General features: G+C 44.1%; 2 protein-coding genes across 2 annotated transcripts in view; one reads left to right on the plus strand and one right to left on the minus strand.

Annotated features, from left to right (window-relative positions):
* The window catches only part of CNTNAP5 (contactin associated protein family member 5), a 985000-nt gene that overhangs the window by 723825 nt on the left and 236505 nt on the right, over positions 1-24670 (minus strand). Inside the window, exon 3 of the mRNA XM_051848810.2 lies at positions 23033-23226. Within this exon, the coding sequence (XP_051704770.2) occupies positions 23033-23226 (194 nt within the window). The remainder of the gene's footprint in view (positions 1-23032; positions 23227-24670) is intronic.
* On the plus strand, positions 18684-19593 carry LOC100352663 (large ribosomal subunit protein eL29-like). Its single transcript, XM_070071566.1, has one exon. The coding sequence runs from the start codon at positions 18853-18855 to the stop codon at positions 19462-19464; it is 612 nt and encodes a 203-aa protein (XP_069927667.1). The 5' UTR covers positions 18684-18852; the 3' UTR covers positions 19465-19593.

Genomic DNA, 24670 nt, shown 5'->3' on the forward strand with positions numbered 1-24670 from the left:
GAGATTAGCACCGGGGGCTATCTATATTTAGAGACCTCTGCATTTGAATGAAACTCAGCACAGGAAACTCACTACCTCTCTTTATTAGATTAACCAAATTATCAGATGAATCTTAGTGTTGATTCGCATTTCTTCTCAAAATGACTGTTTTATTTTCTGAATTGCCAGAGTCATTTTCAATTTTCTTATACATTTAAATGAAATCCCTCAGAAAATAGACAAATAAATAAAGCCTTAAAACTGTTCCTTAAGATAGTTTTAAAATTACATATTGATATTTATTGGATATTAATATGTGTATTTAAAAATATTCAAGAACATTTCATGTCAAATGACCACACTGATGATAGGAAGGTATGTGAGTCTATAAAGATGACCCTCATGGAACCTTCTCTGTGGAACTGTTGCTTTTTGTCTGATGGATGTCTTTTAATCAGGGCAGGGTGTCATCACAGTCACAAACTCACATGCTCTTGGAGTAACACACAGCAGCATTCAGATGTCTTCCTTCTATACAGTGTACTGGTGGCCCCTATTTTAGATGTGTAACTTTAATTACACAGCATTGTTGTATAGTTTGCAAATAACAAAGGTGAAAGAAGGTACTGTATGGGGCTGGCACTGTGGCACAGAGGGTTAAAGCCCTGGCCTGAAGCGCCAGCATCCCATATGGACTCCAGTTCCTGTCCCGGCTGCTCCACTTCCCATCCAGCTCTCTGCTGTGTCCTGGGATAGCAATAGAAGATAGCCCAAGTGCTTGGGCCTCTGCACCCACGTGGGAGACCCGGAGAAAGCTCCTGGCTCCTGGCTTCAGATCGGCGCAGCTCCGGCCACTGCGGCCACCTGGGGAGTAATCCAGTGGTATAAAGACCTCTCTCTCTATCTCTTCCTCTCTCTGTAACTCTGTCTTTCAAATAAAAAAAAATCTTTAAAAAAAGATACTGTATGTACAAAATATCCAATGAGACCCATAATGTCATCTTGCATTTTTCCAGCCCTTTGGCACAAATACATTCTAGGCAACATATTTACAATCTTCCAAATGAGCTATAACAAGCTTTCGTTCCTCAGCACTGTCATCTATCCAACAATTACTGCTTTGAAATGCCTGTCAGATCATCTTTGGTCATTTACAAAAAGCATATTCCAGGGGCATTATTTTGTGGCTAATCTTTGAAAATTGCTCGCAGAGAATGAATTAATAAGGGACAGTACCCTCTTCCTTCCTCTGAAACTCTGGGATGCATTCTGCAAGTCCGTTCATTCTTTACCATAGACCAGACCTGTAGCCACTCGGTCAGCAGAGTCCTCATACGCTCTGCTCTTCTGAGGTCATTCTCTTTATACCAGGCCGTTTGCATGGGTCCCTTTCCCACCTGGGTTCCAACATTTACTGTTACTATGCATACTCTTTGAAGACAGCTTTAATGATCTATGAGCAAAAGATAATCCCCAGCAAGTGTATCAGTTGCATGGTTTTCAAGTCAAATTTATAATGATGGAAAAGTAATTTTAGAGAACATTTCAGTTTTATCACTATGGAATGAGCATACCAGGCCAAATAGTCAACAAATTACCATCAAACATTTACTTTGTACAAAGCAAAGTGGAGGGATAGTGATAAAGTTCAGATTGGATTTTGTTTTCTAGAATTATCCTTCTCATTATATGGACAAGACCAGCTGTCATGGAGCAACATCTGGAGGGATTATGAGGATAAAAAAATATAAAGAAGAATTGCTCCAAGTGCTAAGACGTGACCCAACATAATGGAAAGAGACAGATGTGCAAGACATCACTTGTGCTTGGAGTAATTGAATTAGGGTACTGTCTCTGTGGGCCTGGGGTTATATATGAACTTGGTTTAAACAGATGAGATAGGGACCAACTCTGTGGCGTAGCAGTTAGAGCCATCACCTGCAACACTGGCATCCCATATGGCTACAGGTTAGTGTCCTGGCTGCTCCACTTCCAATCCACCTCCCTGCTAATGGCCTGGGAAAAGCAGCTGAAGATGGCCCACAGGAGACCTGGAAGAAGATCCTGGCTCCAGGCTTCAGTCTGGCCCAGTCCTGGCTGTTGCAGCCATCTGGGGAGTGAACCAGCAGATGGAAGATCTCCCTGTCTCTCCTTTTCTCACTGCAACTCTGACTTTAAAATAAAAATGAATGAATGGATAAATAAATAAGCAAGAAACACTCTCCAGAGGTGAATAGTTGAGCACTGAGAGGCATGGGAGGGTTGCGGAATTCGAGGTGAAGGTATTAGCAATGGGCAGAGGCTTAGTGATACAGAAGCATGGCATTGTGCTACTTGAGTACCATGAAAAGTTTCTATGAGCTCCTATGTGACATTAAGAGGCCCACACTCCAGCAGAAAAGCTCAGTTCTGTGTGGAGTCCTGGGAGATGCCACACACTGATACGAAGAGTGTATGAGCTTCCCAGAGCTGCCATTAGCAAACTACTATACACTGACAGCTTAAAACAGATGAACATTACTCCCTCACAGTTCTAGAGGTCAGATGTTCAGGATCGAGGGTCAGGCAGGGCCAAGGGCTCTCTGAGAGCACTAGTGAGGACTCTTTCCCTGCCTCTTCTTCGTTTCTGTTGTCTCCCAGCAGTTGTCAGGTTCTTTGGTTTGTAGATGCGTCACCACTCTAGTCTCTGCCTCCTTCTTTCTATTAACTTTCTTCTATGTCTCCATGTCCTTTTGCCTCTTCTGAAAAATACCTCACTCATTAGAATTAGAACCTGCCCCAATTCAAAGATGAAGTTCACTTTGAAATCTTAATTTATATCAGCAGAGGCTATCATCCCATTAAAGTCACATTCTGAGTATCTGGGTGCACGTGCATTTTGTGTGGATGCTCTTTAATTCACTTCAAGTCTATTTATGCACAAATTAAAAATATGTCTAAGAGAAGGGGATTTGTTCTTGGAGCCCCCCCCCCCATAAACTTCCATAGAAGGTTAGTATAGTTTATCTGAAGCTTGCAAACCAAGCATATTCTTTTCTTGTTTGCTAATGCACATTTTATGGGGCACTTTTCTCCTAAATAGACAAATGCTGGCTGTAGTAAATAATTGACTGAGTTAGGTGAGCCTCTCCCTGATGAGCTTCACAAACCTCCTATTAGGACAACTTAGAAATTAAGATATCTGGGGTTGGTGCTATGGCACAGTGGGTTAAAGCCCTGGCCTGAAGTGCCGGCTTCCCATATGGGCATCGGTTCTAGTCCTGGCTGCTCCTCTTCCTATCCAGCTCTCTGCTATGGCCTGGGAAAACAGTAGATGATAGCCCAGGTCCTTGGGCCCCTGCACCCACGTGGGAGACCCAGAAGAATCTCCTGGCTCCTGACTTCAGATCAGCGCAGCTCCAGTCTTTGTGGCCATCTGGGTAGTGAACCAGTAGATGGAAGACTTCTCTCTCTCTCTCTCTGCCTCTCTCTGTAACTCTGTCTTTCAAATAAATAAAAATAAATATTTTTTTAAAAAAATTAAGATTTCTAAACTTACTGCATTCATGCTCACTCTAATGTCATATACATTGATTTTTTTTTTCAAATTTTTATTTCAATGTGCTGGAAAAGAAATGAACTTTTAATCAACTGAACTGTATGGAAAAAATCAAACAAAATAAATTAGACCTATGTTAAAATAAAAGGTCAGCCTAATGTCCAAACTGAAGGACATAATGGGCACAGGTAAACATAAACTCCACAGTCTTCTTTATAAGCTTGAAGTCTTTCAAATACATCGCTGCTATGACCAGTTCATCTATATTTCTAAACAAACAATACAGATTTCTAAAAGAACTTGGGACTAAATTTCTAAAGGAACTTGGGACAAGCATAGTTTTCTCTGTTCATCACGCTTCAACTTTAAACCTAAGGAAACACTGGCCATCTCCTGATTCGTTTAACATCAGTTCCTGTTATTGCCCACTTGGAGCCACGCATGCCCAAAAGGTACTGCATTCATTCATTGCCCCTCTTTCAATGATCTGCAAACTTTGAAGTGATGGCCCCAGAAGGACAATGACAGTTTAATTTGTTGTTGTCTGAGCAGAGATAATTTTTACTAGTGACACATGACATGATAAGTCATTTATACTAGAACTACAGGGGTAAGTAAAACATTTTCCCAAGCCAACCCAGGGCAAGCATCAGCCAATACACCAGCCTCATCCTATCCCTTGTATCCCAACATAAGACCTGTGTTTCCTTCAGAGGAATTGCATTTCTGTTATCTTCTGGGTAGTTAAGGATGTTGTAAGTGTTGCTTCTAGCATTGGAGCTTATCTCCTTCATGTTTTCTCAAAACTTGCTGCAACCTGAGCCTCCACTTGCATGGGAAGCTTTGCTAGAATAAATCTGTATGTACCGGAAGAGGGTGAGGAGTCTATGTCAGCAGTAAGACAAAATATAAAATGAGCTTATACTTCTGGGAATCAGGCCCCATCGTGGCTGGAGTGACTCGTAGTAACTGGAACCAGTTTATTCTGAGATGACTGCACAATGGCTCTCCTGTGACCCAGTGTTAAAAAAAATTCATAGAATGTCACTGACAGTCTGGACATACAGAAAGATCAAAACAGTCTCCAATCCTCAGCAAGGTCTTAGATTTGATTTTAAAGCTATGCTCAGAAGATTCTCCTGGAAACAGACTTAAACAAAATGTGAATCTCAAAACAGGCTTGGTGTTAAATCCCTAGCCCTGCAGGTGATTGCCTAGTGTTCAGACCCACTCACATTCTTTGTCATATCTCTCAGTCACCATGGACACTGACAGAATGGCAGGTGCTCCATTCATCCAGCGAGCGAATAGAGCAGCATCACCCCACTGAGGGCAATGCTGAGCTCATCAGGAGTCCCAGAGGCCTTTCCTTCTCTTACTCACAGGCATCCAAACGCCATGGCCTCTGGAATGTGTAATAGCTCCTGGCCTAGGACAATGCACATTGGTGCATGAGTAGGGTTACTGGAAGGTACTTGACATTGCACATTTGAGGACAGAAAGGTGCCTTTCAGGATTCTGACAAAGTCTTAGCCAGCATCCACATCTTCTTCAAGGAATGTTTCAGATATTATATATTTGAGCACTTCTTATATATTGGGGACATATTATGTTGCTTACCTCACTCTGTTGGAGGTTTTATAAATATTTTCCAGATGTGAACCCTAGGGTTCAGGGATACAAAATATTGCTCAGGGTGACACAGTTCGTAAGTAGCAGGGTTTCAAGCTCAGATTTGTCTAAATCCGAAGTTCAAGCTCCAAATCCATCCGAAAAGGAGAGTTTGATTAAGTACTTTTAAATTAAAAGATTCAGATGAAAGAATATAATCCTGATCCAGTTTCAATCAAAAATCCTCCTTCTCCCATCATCTTCTTATCTAAATCCGTGAAGTACGGTTACAGGTTACTGACAGAATGGCACAGTACAGTTGCAGGTTACTGTCAGAATGACATCTATTGTTGGATAAACAAAGGTTGTTCTAAAAGGAACACAAATAATTCACCACCCTTATTAATATCCAGAGCATCAAGCACTTCAATAATTCATGTCCCATGATTTCTGAAATGCATTCTTTTGTTTTTCTTGTTTAAATAAAGAAATCATACAATTCCTAGAATAACAGAGCAAGATGCTACACATATCTGTAATGTGTCCCTTCCTCAGGGGTCATGTTAATTAGAGAAAGTAAAGAATTACAGTTGTCTCAAAGAACTGTGATTGCTCCATTTTAAACTAAGGCAGTTGGCCTATCTGCATTTGTAAGTAGGTAGTGTTTTGTTTATTATGAAAGGGCCTTGTATTGTGAGAAGGACAAGGGCTTAGGTTCACAAGTCTCCCTTTCAAACCCCAGCCCCCCTTCGCCTCATGGTTCATTCCAGCAGCCCCTGTTGCCTGATCCCTAAGTAGGGATAATCTCTCCTTTGCAGGATTGAGTTCATGGAAGTGTCCAGCTCAAACACAGCTCACAGTAGACATTCAAAATATGTTGCTGGTACTGTTGCTTCTGAAGTGAGAAAGGTGGATTAAGGCAAAAAATTATTCAAGCAAATAAAACAAACACAAACTCATCTACAATGCCACCAAACACGGCTTGTGATTCATGGGTAGAACAAACTCCACATGCCCTTATGGACATAAATTTCCTGTGGACAGGAATTGTCTCATGAAGTTTTCTTGGCCTTTACTGACAGGTTGAGGTGACCTCCTCTGCAAATGTTCAAGTCCAGCTTGATTGTTGCATCTTTATGCCATGACCTGGAGTTACAGGGCTCCACAGGCAGCCAGTGTCCATGAGGACAGATATATTATTATGTTGTTCCTATACTCCAGGAGGATGTTGACAACCAGCAACACAACGTCACAGTGATATGGAATAATTTATAAATTATTAACAGTGTACCATCTGATTCCAAGATCAAGACTCTAATACACACTAAATGAAACCAAAATATTCTAAATCCTTTAATAACTACAAAAAGGGTTAAAAATCAGAATTTTTAAAAGATTTATTTATTTGCTCAAAAGTCAGAGTTACAGAGATCCAGAGGCAAAGAAAAAGAGAGAGAGAGAGAGAGAGAGAGAGAGGTCTTCCATCCACTGGATCACTCTCCAGATGGCTGCAACAGCCAGAGCTGTGCCTATCAGAGGCCAGGAGCCAGGAGTTTCCTCCGGGTATCCCACATGGGTGTAGGGACCCAAGAACTTGAGCCATCCTCTACTACTGCTTTCCCAGGCCACAGCAGAGAGCTGGATCAGAAGTGGAACAGCTGGGACTCGAACCAGCACCCACATGGGATGCCGGCACCTCTGGCAGCGGCTTTATCTGCTATGCCACAGCGCCAGCCCAAGAATTTGTTTTTAATGCTAAATCAAGATGAAACCTGCTGAAATTTAAAATTAAATATACATATATGCATATATGTACACCACATATATTTAAATGTATATATAAACATGTATGCTAAAATCTATAAATATAAGTACATATAATTTAAATCTATAGGAGTAGGTGTTTGGCATGATGGCTAAGATACCACTTGAGACTCCTATAGTTCTTATCTGGGGCTCTGGATTTGTATCCCAGGTCTACTCTCAATTCCAGCTTCTGCTTTATGTGCTCCCCGGGAGGCAGCAATGATGGCTTAAGTAACTGGGTCCCTGTCACCCACATGGGAGACCTGGATTGGGTTCCAAACCCCTGACTTTGGTCAGGCCCCCCTCTGGCTGTTTCAGATATTTTAGGAGTGAACAAGTAGATTGAAGCTCTGTCTTCCTCTCCATCTTCCTCTTGTTCTCTCTCTCTCTCTCTCTCTCTCTCTCTCTTTCTCTCTCCCTCCCTCCCTCCCTTCTTTCCTCCCATCCACCTTTCAAACTAAATAAATGCAATTCTTAAACTGAATATTTTAAAAATACCCAATTAAATAAATGTATACAGATATATCCTCAAAAGCTAATATTCTAAGGTAATACATATACTCCACCTTAAGAACTAGAAGCTCATTTTATTATATGTGCTGCTGGAGTGAGCACCTGGACACTCCTTTTAAAAATAATTTCACTAAAATGTTTATTCTTAAATAAGGCCATTTATAAGGTCTCACATTTCGAAGAAAAAAATTTTGTAAGATATTCCCTTTGATTTTGCAAATGTATAAACCTCAAAAATAACTATGAGGTCATTTTTTTAAAAATCTCTGTACAATGCTATAAGACAAAAGATGTGGCATTTCTTACAAGATAATTTAGCTTTCCATTACATAAAATTGACAAAAATTGACAAGGCCATTTATTGAGTTGTTGTTCAATTGCTTCACAATTTATTAATTGAGTGACAAATCCATCTCAGAAAGAGAACTCTCAACACTTCATGTGGAAGGAGGGAGGGGTGTATAAACCACCAGCAATAGAATCCCTGTGAAGAAGGAGAAACAGGACTGAAGTCTTAAAAAAAAGTTTATATTTATTTATTGGAAAGTCAGAGTTACAAGGCTGGGCAAGGGCAAAGCCAGGAGACAGGAGCTTCATCCAGGTCTCCCAGGTGGGTACAGGGTCCTAAACACTTGGGTCATCTTCTGCTACTTTCCCAGCCCTTTCGCAGGGTGCCAGATTGGAAGTGGAGTGGCCATAACAGGTAACAGTGCTGATATGATATGCCAGAATCACAAGCCTGTACACCACAACGCCAGCCCCAGGACCCATCTTCTTGAGCAGGTATCTCTCCCCATATGACTCACGGAGAACATGGCCCATGTGAGCTGGGCTGAGGGTCCTGGTCCCCAGCTGCAAATCATCACAAGTGAATGTGCATATGACACAGACCAGGAAGCAGCTTCAGTATTTTTGCATATGAGTTACACAGGCACAACCTGTTTAATGGAAAGGGACTAAATGCCTGGCCTCCAAGCAGAGACCTCTGGCAAGCACAAAATCTTCCCTTACATTAACTGCTTTTTAAATGAGGCTTAGGACCTCCTTCCCAAGCTGTGGCTTAGTAACCTCCTGTACAGACGTGTCCAAGCTGTGGCTTAGTAACCTCCTGTACAGACGTGTGCTTTAATTCTCATGTACTTGTAGCATTTACATAAATACAATGTCTGAAAACCAAATACAACAGCACCCAGAAAGAAGGCCAGGGTGCAGAAGCCTGGGGAAGAAGACCAGATATAGACAGCATGAGGGGCCGGCGCCGCGGCTCCATAGGCTAATCCTCCACCTCCTGCGCCGGCACCCCAGGTTCCAGTCCTGGTCAGGGCACCAGATTCTGTCCCGGTTGCCCCTCTTTTGGTCCAGCTCTCTGCTGTGGCCCGGGAGTACAGTGGAGGATGGCCCAAGTCCTTGGGCCCTGCACCCCATGGGAGATCAGGAGAAGCACCTGGCTCCTGGCTTCAGATCAGCGTGGTGCGCCAGCCACTGTGTGCCAGCTGCAGCGTGCCGGCCGCAGCGGCCACTGGAGGGTGAACCAACGGCAAAGGAAGACCTTTCTCTCTGTCTCTCTGTCTCTCTCTCTCTCTCACTGTCCACTCTGCCTGTCAAAAAAAAAAAAAAAAAAAAAGACAGCATGAGGTAGACAGAGCACACCCTCAGGGTGACCTGGATGTGGGACATGGTTGTCTCCAAACACACAGCACTTTCCTGTCCCTTACTTATGCTCCCAACACATAGAAGGCCCTGCACACACCAGCTGAGTTGTTTGGAACACAGCACCAACTCGTTCATGCTTATCAGCGCGGTCCTTCTCTTATCCATTCTTTCCACTCTGCTTCACAGTCCATTATGGAATCCCTGCTCTCAATTATTTTAGTGTGTCATAAAAGGGGATTGATAGGACAAAAATGTAACTGAATCAAAATAGCTTCTGGGAATAAAACTCACAGCACTTTTTCTCCCGACAAGTCGGGAACTTCATGCTCTCCTCCTTCTGCCCATCTGTGCATCTTCTGCCAGTGTGCACCTTTCCATACATTTATTTTCCCTCTGATGCAGCGAGGCCTCCTTAATTTATTGCATGCAGAATGTGCCTAACAGATGCTTGATTCCCTAAATTACAATCATATAAGACAGGGTGCCAGGGATCCATGATTCTCTGGGACAGATTTTTTTCAGGTAGATCTACTCCACCCTCAGTCCCCCCCCCCCCAAAAAAAAAATACCTCACCTATGATGTTCAGGTCAAAATACAACCTGCCCAGAAATGGGCATTTAGTCTGCGGTTAAGACACTTGCACACAATGCCAGTGTGCCTGGTTTGATTCCTGGCTCCAGCTCCCAACTCTACTTTCTTCCTAAGGCAGACACAAGGAGGGAGCAGTCATAGTTAAAGTAGTTGGGTTCCTGTCACTCATGTGGGAGACCTGAATTTAGTTCCTAACTCCTGGCTTCAACCCTTGCTTGGGGCCATTGCACATATTAGTGGATTTTTCTCTCTCTTTCTCTCTGTCTCTCTCTCTGTGACTCTCAAACAAATAAATAAAAAAGTAAAATAATAATAGTAATAATAATGAAAATAAAAGAGCCCAATTTTCTTTCTCCTCCACTGTTCTTCCCAACACTTTGGAATAAGGGGAAAAATTATTTCTTTTTTCCTATGTACTTGGGGATTAATCTCTGGAAAGTTGTTGAGTTATTAACACTCAAGTTTAGAGTGCTAGACAAATCCAGTGGCATCCTTCAGTGCCTTTCGTGACTTCAGAGAGCTATCCCAGCAGCACAGTGCCTTTGTATCACAAGGGAGAGAGAAGGATACTCTCCCACTTGGACACAAGCAATTGGCCAGTGATGTGAAATGCAAGATCAGTTCTGTCCGTGTTCTTGGTCTGCTTTCACTCCCTGCTTTTATTAGCATGATCATCGGCTATGCATCTGTTACCTTTATTTGCATTTAATATTACAGAAAACAAAACTGGAAGTCCTACTTAACCTTAATAGAAACTTGTGGTTGGGGACAGCACTGTGGCGCAGCAGGTTAATGTCCTGGCCTGAAGCGCTGGCATCCCATATGGGCGCCCGTTCATGTCCTGGCTGCTCCTCTTCTGATCCAGCTCTCTGCTATGGCCTGGGAAAGCAGCGGAAGATGGCCCAAGTCCTTGGGCCCCTGCACCCACGTGGGAGACCCAGAGGAAGCTCCTGGCTCCTGGCTTCAGATCGGCACAGCTCCGGCCTTTGCAGCCACCTGGGGAGTGAACCAGCAGATGGAAGACCTCTCTGTCTTGTGGCTACTATGTTATGTCTTACTGCTTAGTATCAACTGCTAACCTTTAATAATAAACAAAATAGGCTTAATGAAGACTGCCTTTCTTTTAACTCTGTTTTCATTTTTTAACACTTGAGAGACTCTGCCTCCCTGCCAGGCCTACAGTCTTTACACACAGCTGGAGCAAAGCGGACGCTTTGGGATGCAGGCTCCCTCTCAGATCTTGTCCAGCTTTACTGCTTTTACTGCTTGCCTAGCGGTTCTCGCCTTTGCTGAGCCCACTTGAGTAACTACCGTTGCCTGTAACCACACGGAGATCTTACTTTTTCCACTTAGCATGCATTTTATAAAAAGAAGGAGAAGAAGAGGAGGAACTGACATTTTATCCTTGCTTTCTATTTTGTCATTGAAGCTCAAAAGAAAAACAAAAAAACCTCCAGGAGTCATGAGAGCCAGTGCCTGTGGGCCTCTCACCAGGCACATCACCTGCATTGCCGTTTGGTGGTCGTCGTCGTCCTGATTTTTTTGCACCATGTAACAGCTCTTTATATGCCTGAGTCCCTTCAAAATTTACACCGTGTTTCTAAAGTGAGGTCCCCAGCAGTACCAAGGATTTTGTTACAAATGCAAATACTCAGCTTATCTAGACAAATTGGCTGAGAAGTTCTGCAGAGGTAGCCAGAACACTGCCCCACAAGCCTCTTGGGGCATTCTGCCACATGCCGGTTTTGGAGATGGATCACCGAGGCCGTACCCTCACTGTGCCCACTACACAGAGGAGCAGACTGAGCCTCTTATCAGAGTCACAGGATTCCATCAGACATCAAAGCTGGTATTATCTACAGACAACAATACAAAACAACAATAGCAAAGAAACACAAACAAACACAGGTTGCACACAGTAGATCCAAATTCAATGAGAAAAGGGTAGTGAAAGAGATGACTTCCTCTCAGTCAGTATACCCAGATGATGTAACTCAATGTATTTGCACGAAAAAAACCCTCCTGCTTTGCTAAGGTCACGATATTAACTGATTTCTCCCAATAAAAGATGCGACTCCCAAACCCAACAGGTTTGCACATACTGAAAACGCAATCAGAAGTCGAGTTTCCTGTGAAACACTAAGTACCTTAACAACAAGATTAATTTAATAGTGGTGGATTATGAGAATTAGTTTTAAGCAGATCATCCTTCTTACTTTGATATTGGCTGCAGGATTCTATCACATTACAGATGCAGCCAGTGCAGGGGGAGGGGGAGGACAAACATCTGCTCTCCCCTGGAAAGCATCCCCATGAATATTAATCCTGAAGACGACACATTGACTGTGATGTGTTTAAATGCCACATGTGTAAATGTGTGAGAGCATTTACTCTGTGAAGAGGCGAGACCCCATGTGGAGAAGTTCCCGTGTGAAGCAAGAAAAGCAGATGGGGCCGCAGTGAGAAGCTTTCCAGGGCTAAGTGTGCATCCAGAGGGCTGCAGGGAAACCTGCTGACCCTGGGGTGAAGGCAGCTGTTGCTTTCACAAAGCCAATCAGCCAGTTGTTCCCTGGTCCCTCTTCTACAGAGCTTTGTGTAGGGGTTAGAGCACCTCTGGTCAGGAGGAGAGCTTGCACAGAATCACTGGGATGGATCCAGGGGAACAGTGAGCTTTAAGGGCCTTTAGCATGACTGTTCTAAGCAAGATACATAGTATAGCCCAGAGTTCCTCTCCATGCACTTTCCCTTGTAACTCACAGGGTAGTTCAGCTCCACGCACTCTGAGTCAAGACGCATACAACCTGGAAGAACCTATATACTTATGTCGACCAGGCATGGGAAGCAAGACCCACCACAGAGAGGCTAAGTGACATTTTCAAGATCATTCGAGGAATCAAGGTGCATCTGGAATCGAACCCTAATCCAAAGCCTCAGCATTCCCTTCTAGCCCTTGTCTCTGGTGACTGCTTGCTTTCTCAACGGTGGCCTCCATCTAAACTGGCAGCATGCCTTGGCATGCTAAGTTCTTAACTAAGCTGTTTTTTTTTTTTTTGGACAGGCAGAGTGGACAGTGAGAGAGACAGAGAGAAAGGTCTTCCTTTTCCGTTGGTTCACCCCACAATGGCCGCTGTGGCTAGTGCGCTGCAGCCGGCACACTGTGCTGATCTGAAGCCAGGAGCCAGGTGCTTCTCCTGGTCTCCCATGGGGTGCAGGGCCCAAGCACGTGGGCCATCCTCCACTGCACTCTCGGGCCACAGCAGAGAGCTGGCCTGGAAGAGGGGCAACCGGGACAGAATCTGGCGCCCCCACCGGGACTAGAACCCCCTGGGGTGCCAGTGCCGCAGGCAGAGGATTAGCCTATTGAGCCACAGTGCCGGCTAACTAAGCTTTTAATAATGACCAACTATTAAATTAAAATCAACACAAGTATTAAAAGCTTGTAAGTATCTTTGTGTTAAGTACACCTGCTTGGTCTGTACTAAAGGTACAGAGGTGGTAATAGTCTGCAATATCTGTCTAGTCTCTCTTCAGATTGATCCTGTGCCTCTGACATGACTAGGGTCAGATTCTAGTTGCACCTTGTATCTAAATTTATGAACTCCCTGTGCCCTAAATACAGTATACACAGCTTCCATTAAGGCGTTGTTTTAGCATTTCTCCTGCTATAAACTGCCCTGTCTTCCTCCCATTTTATCTTTCTACTCTTTTCAACACTGACTGAATCCATGTTAGACGCACAGCACCCTATAGTTGATGGGAAGCCAAAGGAACTTTAACACGGTCCATGCCTGTTTGATGTACCTTGCTCCTCCCACTCATAGACTCCCTAGCACTGCCTTTCTGACAGTTCCCTGCATCTGAATTTTCACCAGTGCTACTCATGTACAGGTATAGGTTGTTACACTGTAATTTATGTGTCTCCTTAATGGTTCTGCACACAAAGGGAAGTGGGAGACCACATCTGAAGTTCTTTTCTATGCCCAGCAGCTAGCACAGTGCTTTAGCATATAATGAGAACTTAAAAGATATATGTTGAGGGTAATGAGATTCTCATTCTCAAATTGTTTTTTGAAATTGGGAGGTTTAAAATACTATATCAAACTGTGATCAATACCCAGGATGTTCTAGGCCAAATTGGCAGAATAAATGTGTATAAATCATGAAGATCGTAGTGCATCTCCCAGAGAAATTAGAAGTCACTCAAGGATGGAATCGGGGAACTGATGACAAAAATGTATAATATATTGCTCCAATTGAGCTCTTCGTGAGAAGCACTGGATAACAAATGCAATCCCTTTGTGTCAAGATGGACCCAGAAAGCTTTAGGAAATCATGGATATCCTAATTAATACGATGAGAGAGTCTGTAACAAAGGACTGCATGGCTTGTGTGTTTTGGGAGAGGGGATGTGATTTTCACAAAAAAAATTTGTAAGTTGAACATTAGTAAAATACAAGCTTCCCAGAAGGAAATGAGCAGCAATGAGGAGCTGGATATTGGACGTGGAGGAGTAGCTGAGCATAGTGGTTTGGATGTGATTTGTCTTCCAAAGGATTTTGTGCTGGGAGGTAGGTACTCATTTTGTGGTGCTGTTGCTATGGTGCAATCTTGTAAGAGTGGGAGGTATTATGTCATGGGGGTTTGCCCTCAGAAGGGATTAATGCTGGTCTGGCAGAGTGAACTAGCTCCTGCAAGAGTGGGTTGTTGTTGAGAGTGAGCCCAGCTCCTCTACAATCTCTTGCTTCCTGTCTTGGGACCCTTTCTGCACACACCTCACCACTGCGATGCCATTGAACATGAGACCCCCACCACACAAAGAGATGGAGGCACCATGCTGCTGACTCTCCAGAATCGTGTCTATGTAAATATTGCTGCTTTATCCCTTATTGAGAATCAAGTGTTTCGTCATAACAACAGAAAATGGATGAAGACACCAAGTATATGAAGACGTTGGTCTAGAGAGGAGCAGCCTTACAGGAAAGGATTAACACACAAAGTAGGCAGAAGTTCTAAAAGATCATTCTGGAAGAGAATCAGTGAACTTTTTTAAAAAAGATTTATTGATTTAGTTGAAAGTCAGAATTACACAGAGAGAGAGAGGAAAGGCACAGAGAGAGAGAGGGAGACACAGAGAGAGAATGGCCTTCCATCTGATGGTTCACTCCTCAATTGGCCATAACAGCCGGAACTGAGGGGATCTGAAGCCAGGAGCCACGAGGTTCTTCTGGGTCTCCCATGTGGGTGCAGGAGCCCAAGGACCTGTGCCATCTTCCACTGCTTTCCCAGGCCATAGCAGAGAGCTGGATCAGAAGTGGAGCAGCTGGGACTTGAACTGGCACCCATATGGGATGTCAGCACTTTAGGCCAGGGCATTAACCTGCTGTGCCATAGCACCAGCCCCAGAAGTGGACATTTTTTACATTCATTTTGCATGAGAAAGCTACTGGGGCTCCATGGGTAAAAGGTGGAAAGAGACACAGTTTTAACTTCCTGTGCACAAGTTTCTTCCAAATCTAATCTTCAGGACTAGTTCCACTGAACCATCACATGAAGACTTAGGCCAGAAAACTAATTCTTACCTACTCTGAAATAGTTATGATCATACCACTAATTTCGAGCCACCCACAGGAAGAGTCTGAAACCAGGATATAGTGAGTAGGGACATGCTCTAGGCACCTCAAGATCATCATGTTTCCCCCGAGGTTCACCATGCCAGTTTAGTCCATGTGGGACCTGTTTTTCATATTTGTCTCACTCAGCAAACAACTTCCCCATTGCAGCAGAGATGTCAGTCCTTTACCTTCTCACTTCTCATGCTATCAGCGATGATGAAGGTATTAGCTAATGACTGGGTGCTTAGGCTAATTGACAGAGAGAGTTGCGTTTGTTATAGAATTTCCCACAAAACTGGTTGAAGTCTTTTCTATAGAACCACTAACCTGGGTCCACTCTCCCAGTGTTAAAGAATCACTGACACTTGGGATGGTGGAAAAAATACTGATTACAATGTACAAGGATCTGGGCAGCTGCAACTTCATTCCCAACTCCTGGAGGGATTAAAGGCAGTGAAATTCACAGATTAGAGTGGAGTGGAGTAGGGTCCATGTTCGGTGTATTGGGTAAAGCCACAGCTTGCAATGCTGCATACCATGTCCTAGCTGCTCCACTTCCTTTCCAACTCTCTGATAACCACCTGGGAGAAGAAGTGGAAGATGGGCCCCAGTGTTTGGACCCTTGCCACCCACATGGGAAACACAAAAGAAGCTCTTGACTCCTGGCTTCCACTGGGCCCAGACCTGACTGTTGAAGCCATCTGGATAGTGAACCAGTAGATGGAATATTTCTCTCTCTGTCTCTCCACATCTCTCTCTGTAACTCTGACTTCCAAAATAAATAAATGAATATTTAAAAATTAAAGTGGAGTGGATTGAGTAGTTCATGATTAGATCGAGTGAGGGTCTCCAGATGGTCCCCGGCACTCATGGTCTTCCTCTAATTGGTCAGTAATAGGAAGCCAGCATGTTTTTTTGATGATATGTTGATGACAAAATGGGCTTCAACTATCTGAGGCCTGTGGGACAGATTGGTTGTTGCTTTGTTTTGAACAGGATTTGAAGTTCCCCAAAGGCTGCCGGCGCCGCGGCTCACTAGGCTAATCCTCCGCCTTGCGGCGCCGGCACACCGGGTTCTAGTCCCGGTCGGGGCACCGGATTCTGTCCCGGTTGCCCCTCTTCCAGGCCAGCCCTCTGCTGTGGCCAGGGAGTGCAGTGGAGGATGGCCCAGGTGCTTGGGCCCTGTACCCCATGGGAGACCAGGAAAAGCAGCTGGCTCCTGGCTCCTGCCATCGGATCAGCGCGGTGCGCCGGCCGCAGCGCGCTGGCCGCGGCGGCCATTGGAGGGTGAACCAACGGCAAAAGGAAGACCTTTCTCTCTCTCTCTCTCTCTCTCTCTCTCACTGTCCACTCTGCCTGTCAAAAAAAATAAAAAAAAAAAAAAATGAAGTTCCCCAAAGGCATCTCAGAGCCCAGCACTAGGATGCTGGTGACAAGGGTGATTGATGAATTCCAAGGACTGCATGGCTGAGCCCTGCAGGGCCAGCTCCACCTGTATACTTGTCTCCTAATTTAGCCAGTTTATCCTTACAAGGGAGTTGATTGTAAAAATCCACAATGACTAAACAGGAATTGCCAACTCAGGAGAAGACAAAGTTTACATCAAGGCTATGAGGAGTGGGGTTAGGTTACAGATTGGCAGATTAAATTGCAGCTTGGAACTCCAGTTCAAGTCCTGGCTACTCTGCTTCCAATCCAGCTCCCTGATAATGCACTTGGAAGGCAGGGGTGATGTCCCAAGTGCTCAGGTCCCTGCCAACCACGTAGGAGACCTGAATGGAGTTCCTGGCTTTTGCCAGGCTGCTGAGGACATTTGAGGAGTGAACCAGAGGATAGAAGATCTCTTTTATCTATCTCTCTCTCTGCCTTTCAAGTAGATGAAAACAAATAAATAAGACTTAAAATTTAAAAAATGATTGAAAATGATAGAGATCATTCAATCTGCTGGGAGAAGAGGAGAAGGATCTTAACTCACCTATAAAAATTCATGGTAAATGTTTTTCAAAATTTAATTTTTGTTTCATTTTATTTTAAAAGCAGAGTTATGGAGAGAGAGGGTGAAACACACACACACACACACAGAAATATCTTCCACCCATTGGTTGACTCCCTAAACGGCTGTAATGGCCAGGCAAGACAGGAGTCAGGAGCTTTATCTGGGTCTCCTACGTGTGTGCGGGGCCCCAAGCACTTGGGCCATCTTCTGCTGCTTTCCCAGGCACATTATCAGAGAGCAGTATCAGAAGTGTAGCAGCAGGTTCTCAAACTGACATGGCAGGTGGGAACTTCACCTGCTGTGCCACAATGCTGGCCCAGGGATATATTATTAAAACAAGACACCAATCGTTTCTCGGCCTTTTGGCTAAGACCAATTGTAACAAGGTACCAGACATTTTTAAAAAACACACAAAAGGCTGTCCTTGAAATTTAGGAGTGATAAATACCAAGAAATAAAAGAAAAGCCAATGCATTTGGAAGAAATGCACTTTCAGAACCCCTCACTTCGTATGATAGATACACCGAGGTCAGCAGGGATCTGCACAAACTCACACACAGGTAACACAGGACAGAAAGATTACTTGTGGATTTGAGCAGGTACAATGAGTGATTTGGCTGGCCTCTCTTGCAACATAAGTGGTAACAGGATTTGGCCTGCATGGGTTAATTAAGAGGTTCCTCGTTCCAAGCAACTTGCCCACCTCAGTCCAAGCTGCCTCCATCCCTTACTCAGTTAGAACTGTAAACTTTGTCCTGTTTGGTCAGCTCTCTACACCAATAAGGAAGAAATCCTGGATCCACTATGACTCTAAAAAGTGTTACTCAATCTGTCCCTGAGATACCTTCATGCTGATTATTTAGTGCGACTGGACTCGGGCCTGTTCATAAATCACGATGCATCGTCAAGTGGCTGCTCAGTGGCCTCCTTCATGAACATCTCACTCAGTGCCAGATCAGAGACTCTCCAAATTGAATTTTTGGGGCCTGAAGATTTGTGACAATACATTGGGAAGGTGGCCTTATAGGGCTCTTGTTCTGAAGCGAACTTTGCAAAGTAAGACAAATCTCTTGAGTATTGGCAAATTGATGTTTCATCCCCAGAATGGGCTGTGTTTACTTTACTTGTTAAGTCAATTTTCAAAAGCATTGCAAACTTCACATGATTTAAAAATTGAAGCTCTTCAAGAGGTCACGTGAAAATATGCATTCAAGAGAGTCTCAATGTCCTTGGTACACTGGCGTTAGTTGAGTCAATACTTGATTTTTTTTTCATGGTATTAACTTTTTTTGAAAAGTAGGACAGATTAATTTAGAAAGTTGTACATAGCCTCTTGTTTGGGTATTGACCTCATCTTGCTTATAAGACTGAAATATGTCTCTTTCCGGTCCCAGGAGCTTCGGCAGCCGCGGGTTACGGTGCAGACATGGCCAAGTCCAAGAACCACACCACGCACAACCAGTCCCGAAAATGGCACAGAAATGGCATCAAGAAACCGTGATCACAAAGATACAAGTCTCTGAAAGGGGTGGACCCCAAGTTCCTAAGGAACATGCGTTTTGCCAAGAAGCACAACAAGAAGGGCCTGAAGAAGATGCAGGCCAACAACGCCAAGGCTATAGCTGCGCGTGCTGAAGCTATCAAGGCCCTGGTCAAGCCTAAGGAGGTAAAGCCCACGATCCCGAAGGGTGTCAGCCGGAAGCTCGATCGGCTTGCCTACATTGCCCACCCCAAACTTGGAAGGCGTGCCCGTGCCCGCATTGCTAGGGGTCTCAGGCTGTCCCGGCCACAGACCAAGGCAAAGGCCAAGACTGAGCCCCAAATCAAGGGCAAGGTCAAGGCTCAAATCAAGCCCCAAGCTCAAGCTCAAATCAAGAGCAAGGGCAAAGGCAAGGCCCAGGCTGAAACCAAGCCCAAAGCCCAGGCCGAAACCAAGCCCAAGGCCCAGGCCCAAGCCAAACCCAAAGCTCAGGCCCAAGGCAAGCCCAAGGCCCAGGCCCAAGCCAAGCCCAAGGCTCAGGCCCAAGCCAAGCCCAAGGCCCAGGCCCAAGCCAAACCCAAGGCTCAGGCCCAAACCAAGCCCAAGGCCCAGGCCACACCTGCAGCCCCAGTTCCGGCTCAGGCTCCTCCCAAAGGTGCCCAGCCCCCCGCAAAGGCTCCCTAGTAACAGCCTTTGCCTGCCAATGCAAGGGTAGAAGAACTGGTGTGACCCCTGGGCTGCTGTCTGCGTGGGGCTAGCGTCCTCCTGTGCTGTTTGTACAAATAAACCCGAGACAGGGAAAAAAAAAAAAAAGACTGAAATATGTCCGATCTATATTTTTACTTCTAACTGATCATTTTTGAAGATTTGTTTACTTATTTGAAAGCAGAGTTAGAGAGGGAGAGGGCGAGAACGAGAGAGAGATTCTATCCATTGGTTCACTCCCCAAAATGGACACACTGGCCAATTGGAGGTAGGCCAATCCAAAGATAGAATCCAGGAGGTTGGGTCTCCAACATAGTGGCAGGGGCCCAAGTACTTGGACCACCTTCCCTTGCCTTCTGAGGCATATTAGCATGGAGCTGGATTAGAAGTGGAGCTGCCAGAACTCAAATCAGTGCCCATATGGCATGCCGATGATGCAAGCAGTGGCTATGCTACAACACCAGTCCCACTTCTAAATAAAATTTAAAATAAAAATGAAAAGAAATATCTCCTCATGTGATCTATACCATTTAATGGCATAATCTGGTGAAGTACCCCAGCATATTTTACATAATTCTGAGATGTATTTGTTCAATACCTGAATCTTTGAAGGATATTCCTACACAGAGAGTGTTTGGCAATATTTACAATATTTATACATACAGTTGATGTTATTAATGTTTTTATTTCCTTTTATATTTAGCAACATGGGAGTTCAACAATAGGGTTTAATATTTGTACAGGTGGGTCTGATGATGTTCACATGTAAGGAGAGGAAAGAAAATTAATGCTTTGAAAAGTAAAAAATAATAATAGGGGCCGACACTGTGGCACAGCAGGTTAACACCCTGGCCTTAAGCTCCAGCATTCCTTATGAGTGCTGGTTCGAGCCCCGGCTGCTCCCCTTCCAATCCAACTCTCTGCTATGGCTTGGGAAAGCAGTAGAAGATGGCCCAACTCCTTGGGTCCCTGCACCCACATGGGAGACCCGGAAGAAGCTCCTGGCTCCTGGTTTGGATTGGCACAGCTCCGGCCATTGCAGCCAATTGAGGAGTGAACCATAGGATGGAAGACCATTCTCTCTCTGTCTCTGTCTCTTTCTCTCTCTCTGCCGCTCCTCTCTCTGTGTAACTCTGACTTTCAAATAAATAAATAAATAAATAAATCTTAAAAAAATAATAGCAAAAGAGAAACAGAATGTACAGTTTTGCAATGACATCGTGCTAGGAATAACTCTATCTTTGAATTAGAGTAACTGCCAGTTTTACATCATGGGAGCTTGGGTCAGACTATGTGAACCTCAACCTCTTGTTCATGAAGATGTTAGTGTCAAATCATCAGTTTACAGATTCTCTATCACACAGATTTACATTTGCATACACATGTGGTACATGATACGCTTTCATTAGCTGTTAATTTCTCAGTATTATTACAGCACACGCTCCTTATTCCACAAGGTTGTCATACATGACTGATCATGATGTTCCTGCAAGACATGAGTGCATTTTGCTCTTCAAACAGAAAGTTACAATGGTCTGTCCTCAACTCCTCTTTCCTCCTAGTATTTGTAGCCTTCGGGTTCACCATGAAACTGCTTCTCTCTGAGCCTTGCAGACCTTCTGGGTTTCTTGGTGAGGCTGCAGCTGGAACTCAGTGTCCTTTTACACAGAGTGGCCCCTGGTCTTTGCTCGCCACACATCCAGCACCTTTTACCTGCCTAGCAATGTCAATATCATTTGAGGTGTAAAGTAGGGCTGAAGATGGCCTCTCCCTATGTCTTCAATTATAGGAGCCCTTGTAATTGTTCAGTTCTTTTAATAACCATCTCAAAATTAGCAGCATGTATGTTAGGCATAGGGGCTTCATGGGCATGTAAAAGAGACCCCACTTTTAGGGGGCTTGGGATTTTTTTGAAGCACAAGTAAATCACCACCAAGGACAAAGGTGAAAGCAGCCTTCTGCCAGCTGCTCATGAGCTCAGAGAGATTATCATCCTTGAAACACACAGTCTGACTTGGAGAGCAGGCTGAAAGCAGGTCATTTGGCTCCAAAGAAAATGAAACTGGAGGTTTTTAAAAAAATTGAGACAAAATAACTCAAAACTGCAATACTCTCTGAGAAACATCAGCTCAGATTGAAACTGCCAGAGAAAACAAATAACCCCACCTTTATTTGTCCCTTTAAAATAGACAAAAGCTGGAGATTGCCCCCTCAAAATGGAAGGTGTCATTATTTCTCATTTCAAACTCAAAAACAAACCTAACCAAAGCCTGTACAAATTTGTGGGGACTTCAAGACTGAGAGAAACACAGAACAGTACCCCAAAGTCTATTATTAAAATGGAGAAACCCCAAAATATTACAACCTAATATTACAACCTAATATTACAAACAATCCAGAATAAATATGGCAGCAGCAATATTCTAAAGACTGATTAGTCTATCCTAACACTCGGCTTTCAGTTAGTATTATTTTCTATTAGAAACTCAAGGGATGAGTAGACAATGTACAAATAACAACTATCTAAAATCAAAGCTTTTTTTTTCTCAAGGAAGTGAAACCATCACAGAAATATGCAGTTTCAGACAACGGTAATTTGACATTTCCATTGTGGTTGATTTAAAGAGAGGGGACCAAGATTTTCAGAAAGAGAGATTGAGCTATCAAGCACCAAATCTTCCCGTGATATGTGCATTTAGAAAAAAATGGTGAGATTTTTGCCAAAATGAAAGTAACAGTTTTATAAACTAAGACACTCTTAGTCAGTGACTGCATTTCTGAAGCTGCATCCAGGTGACTTCTGCTACCTGCCGGTCCTGCCCCCTTCTCTCACTGAGTAATTCACAAGCCGCCTGAGCAGTGTGGGGTTGGACGGGGGAAGCAAAATTCTGCTTCACAACGTGGAGAAAATGGTGCTTTACCTCCAAACTGAAGGTTGTTTACAGTGACAGCCTGATTTTAACTCTTTCACTCTTTCAATGGTTTTCTTTAAATCAGGCTAGAGTTTTTTTTGTTGCTTTTTTTTTTTTTTTTTTTTTTTTTTTTTTTTTTTTTAGATTTCCATGTCAGGATTCACACATAGGCAAGCTTTGGTCAGGTGACATAACTGAGCTGGTATATAAAGTGCCTGGCATACAAGACATAAACAAACAAGTAAACAAATAAATAAGCAAACTCAATCTCTTTAACAGAATACTTCCCAAACTTCAAGGGGCTATGAATTTAAAAGAGAGTGTGCACTTTTCCATGAACTTTCTAAAGAGCCCTAGTGTTTGTCCAGATTCTGAAGATGAGAGAACTGAGACTCAGGTCAGTGAATTACCCAAGTTTCCAGGGAAGGAGAAGCAGTTTTTGCAGGAGACATCCTAGCTTCCCGAGGAGCGAGCAGTGCTGAAGAGCACACTTGCATATGTCTGATTATTTCCGGAGGTATACTCCACAGTTATTAAGTTCCTGACAATCTGCACATGGGAAAATGACAGAGCCATTCACTGGTTACCACGAGCACATCCCAGCTTTATTCATCAGAAGAAAGAAGACATCCTACCCAGATGCCGTCTTCTTGCTTGTACTGCTTCCAGTTGCGCCCCGTGTCACTGAACATCAGGCTGTAGCTCGTCACCCAGTCGGAGCTTCCGTATCTTCCCTGCGTGGCCACTGCTGTAATCTCCACTCGGTTCCCCAGGTCCATCTGGAGCCACTGCTGGGCATTAGAGTCAGCTGGGGACCAACCACCAGTTCCTGATTGAGAGCAGAAACAGAGAGAGAGAGTGGTAGTAATGCCCCACACTGTCAGAGAACAAAGAAAAAGTGGCTCCATGTTTCCCTGCCTCTGTCTTTAACCCTTTGGAGCACTCCTGGCTCACTTTCCATCCTCCATCTCCATTGGATCCCCTCTCATGGCCTAAGACTCCTTATAAAGACCATATCCTCCACACCTCCTCCCTCACCATTTAGCCACTGTAGCTTCTATCACATAAATTTCTAGTGAAATCTTTTCCTTTCTTCCTCCCTCCCGCCCTTCCTCCCTCCCTCCCTCCCTTCCTTCCTCCCTCCCGCCCTCCCTTCCTTCCTTCCTCCCTCCCTCCCTCCCTCCTTTCCCTCCTTCCTTCCTTCCTTCCTTCCTTCCTTCCTTCCTTCCTTCCTTCCTTCCTTCCTCTCTCTCACTCCTTTCCTTCCTCCCGTACAACTTTAGCCTTGATTGTAAACACACAAAGGTCGCCCATGTTTTCTCTCTCTATTATCTCCTTCCATTCTTCCTTTCCATCCCTGTTCCTTCTTTCATTCCTCCCTGTCTTTGCTCTCCTTGTGTCTACAAATATACACTATGAAGCTATCATGGGCCAGAAATTTTATTGTAGATGCAAAGATGAAAGGACACTGACTCTGTGGCTAGGGGGTATCATTCATTCACACAGTCATTTATTCAACAGATGTCCATTGAACCTCTAAAACACAGTGGATATTTCAGGCATGGAGAGATACAAACAAAAATGTGTAGTGTGGTATCTAAGACACTCTCACAAGAGGTACAGACAAGTGAAAACAGAAGCAGAGAGTACACAGTATCTCAGGAGGTGGTCAGAGAGGTCAGTTAAAAAAAATGATAGTGGAGCTGCACCTGAGCAAGTGCAGATGTGCCCCAGGAGAAAGTCCAGTAGAGATCAAGGAGGATGGAAGAGATACTCATTTTAAAAATCTCAGCAGCCTGAGGGGGTCTGATGCACTCTGGGATCACATGTGGTTCAGTGTAGTTGACACATGGCAGCATTCTGACATGTAAACAAGCTTCATGTATGATGGCAGCATTCTGACATGTAAACAGGCTTCTGCTCCAGAGCTTCATTGTTGCCACACTTGAACTTTGCAGAAGATCACTGTTGCTCTTGCTTAGCTAGAAGACATGTAGCCTGTGTCCCATTCTCATTTCACATAAGAATGAAGAAGTCAATGACACCAGAGTTGACTGAACTGAAACCTGAGGGGGGCTGTGACAGACTGTCGAACACCATGGACGTGGACAGCAGGAGAGCCAGCACTTTACTAACTTCCTTGTTCAGGGCATTCGTTTGGAGAGTGAACTGAATTTTTTTTTTATTTAGAGAAGTGAATCAGTAAGTTCCTTTTTCTCTCAAGCTCTGTCCTTGCAAATCATGTTTGGATCCCCTGTCATGGCTCTGACATC

Source organism: Oryctolagus cuniculus, chromosome 3, assembly GCF_964237555.1.
Source record: "Oryctolagus cuniculus chromosome 3, mOryCun1.1, whole genome shotgun sequence".
In the NCBI taxonomy this organism is placed as follows: domain Eukaryota; kingdom Metazoa; phylum Chordata; class Mammalia; order Lagomorpha; family Leporidae; genus Oryctolagus; species Oryctolagus cuniculus.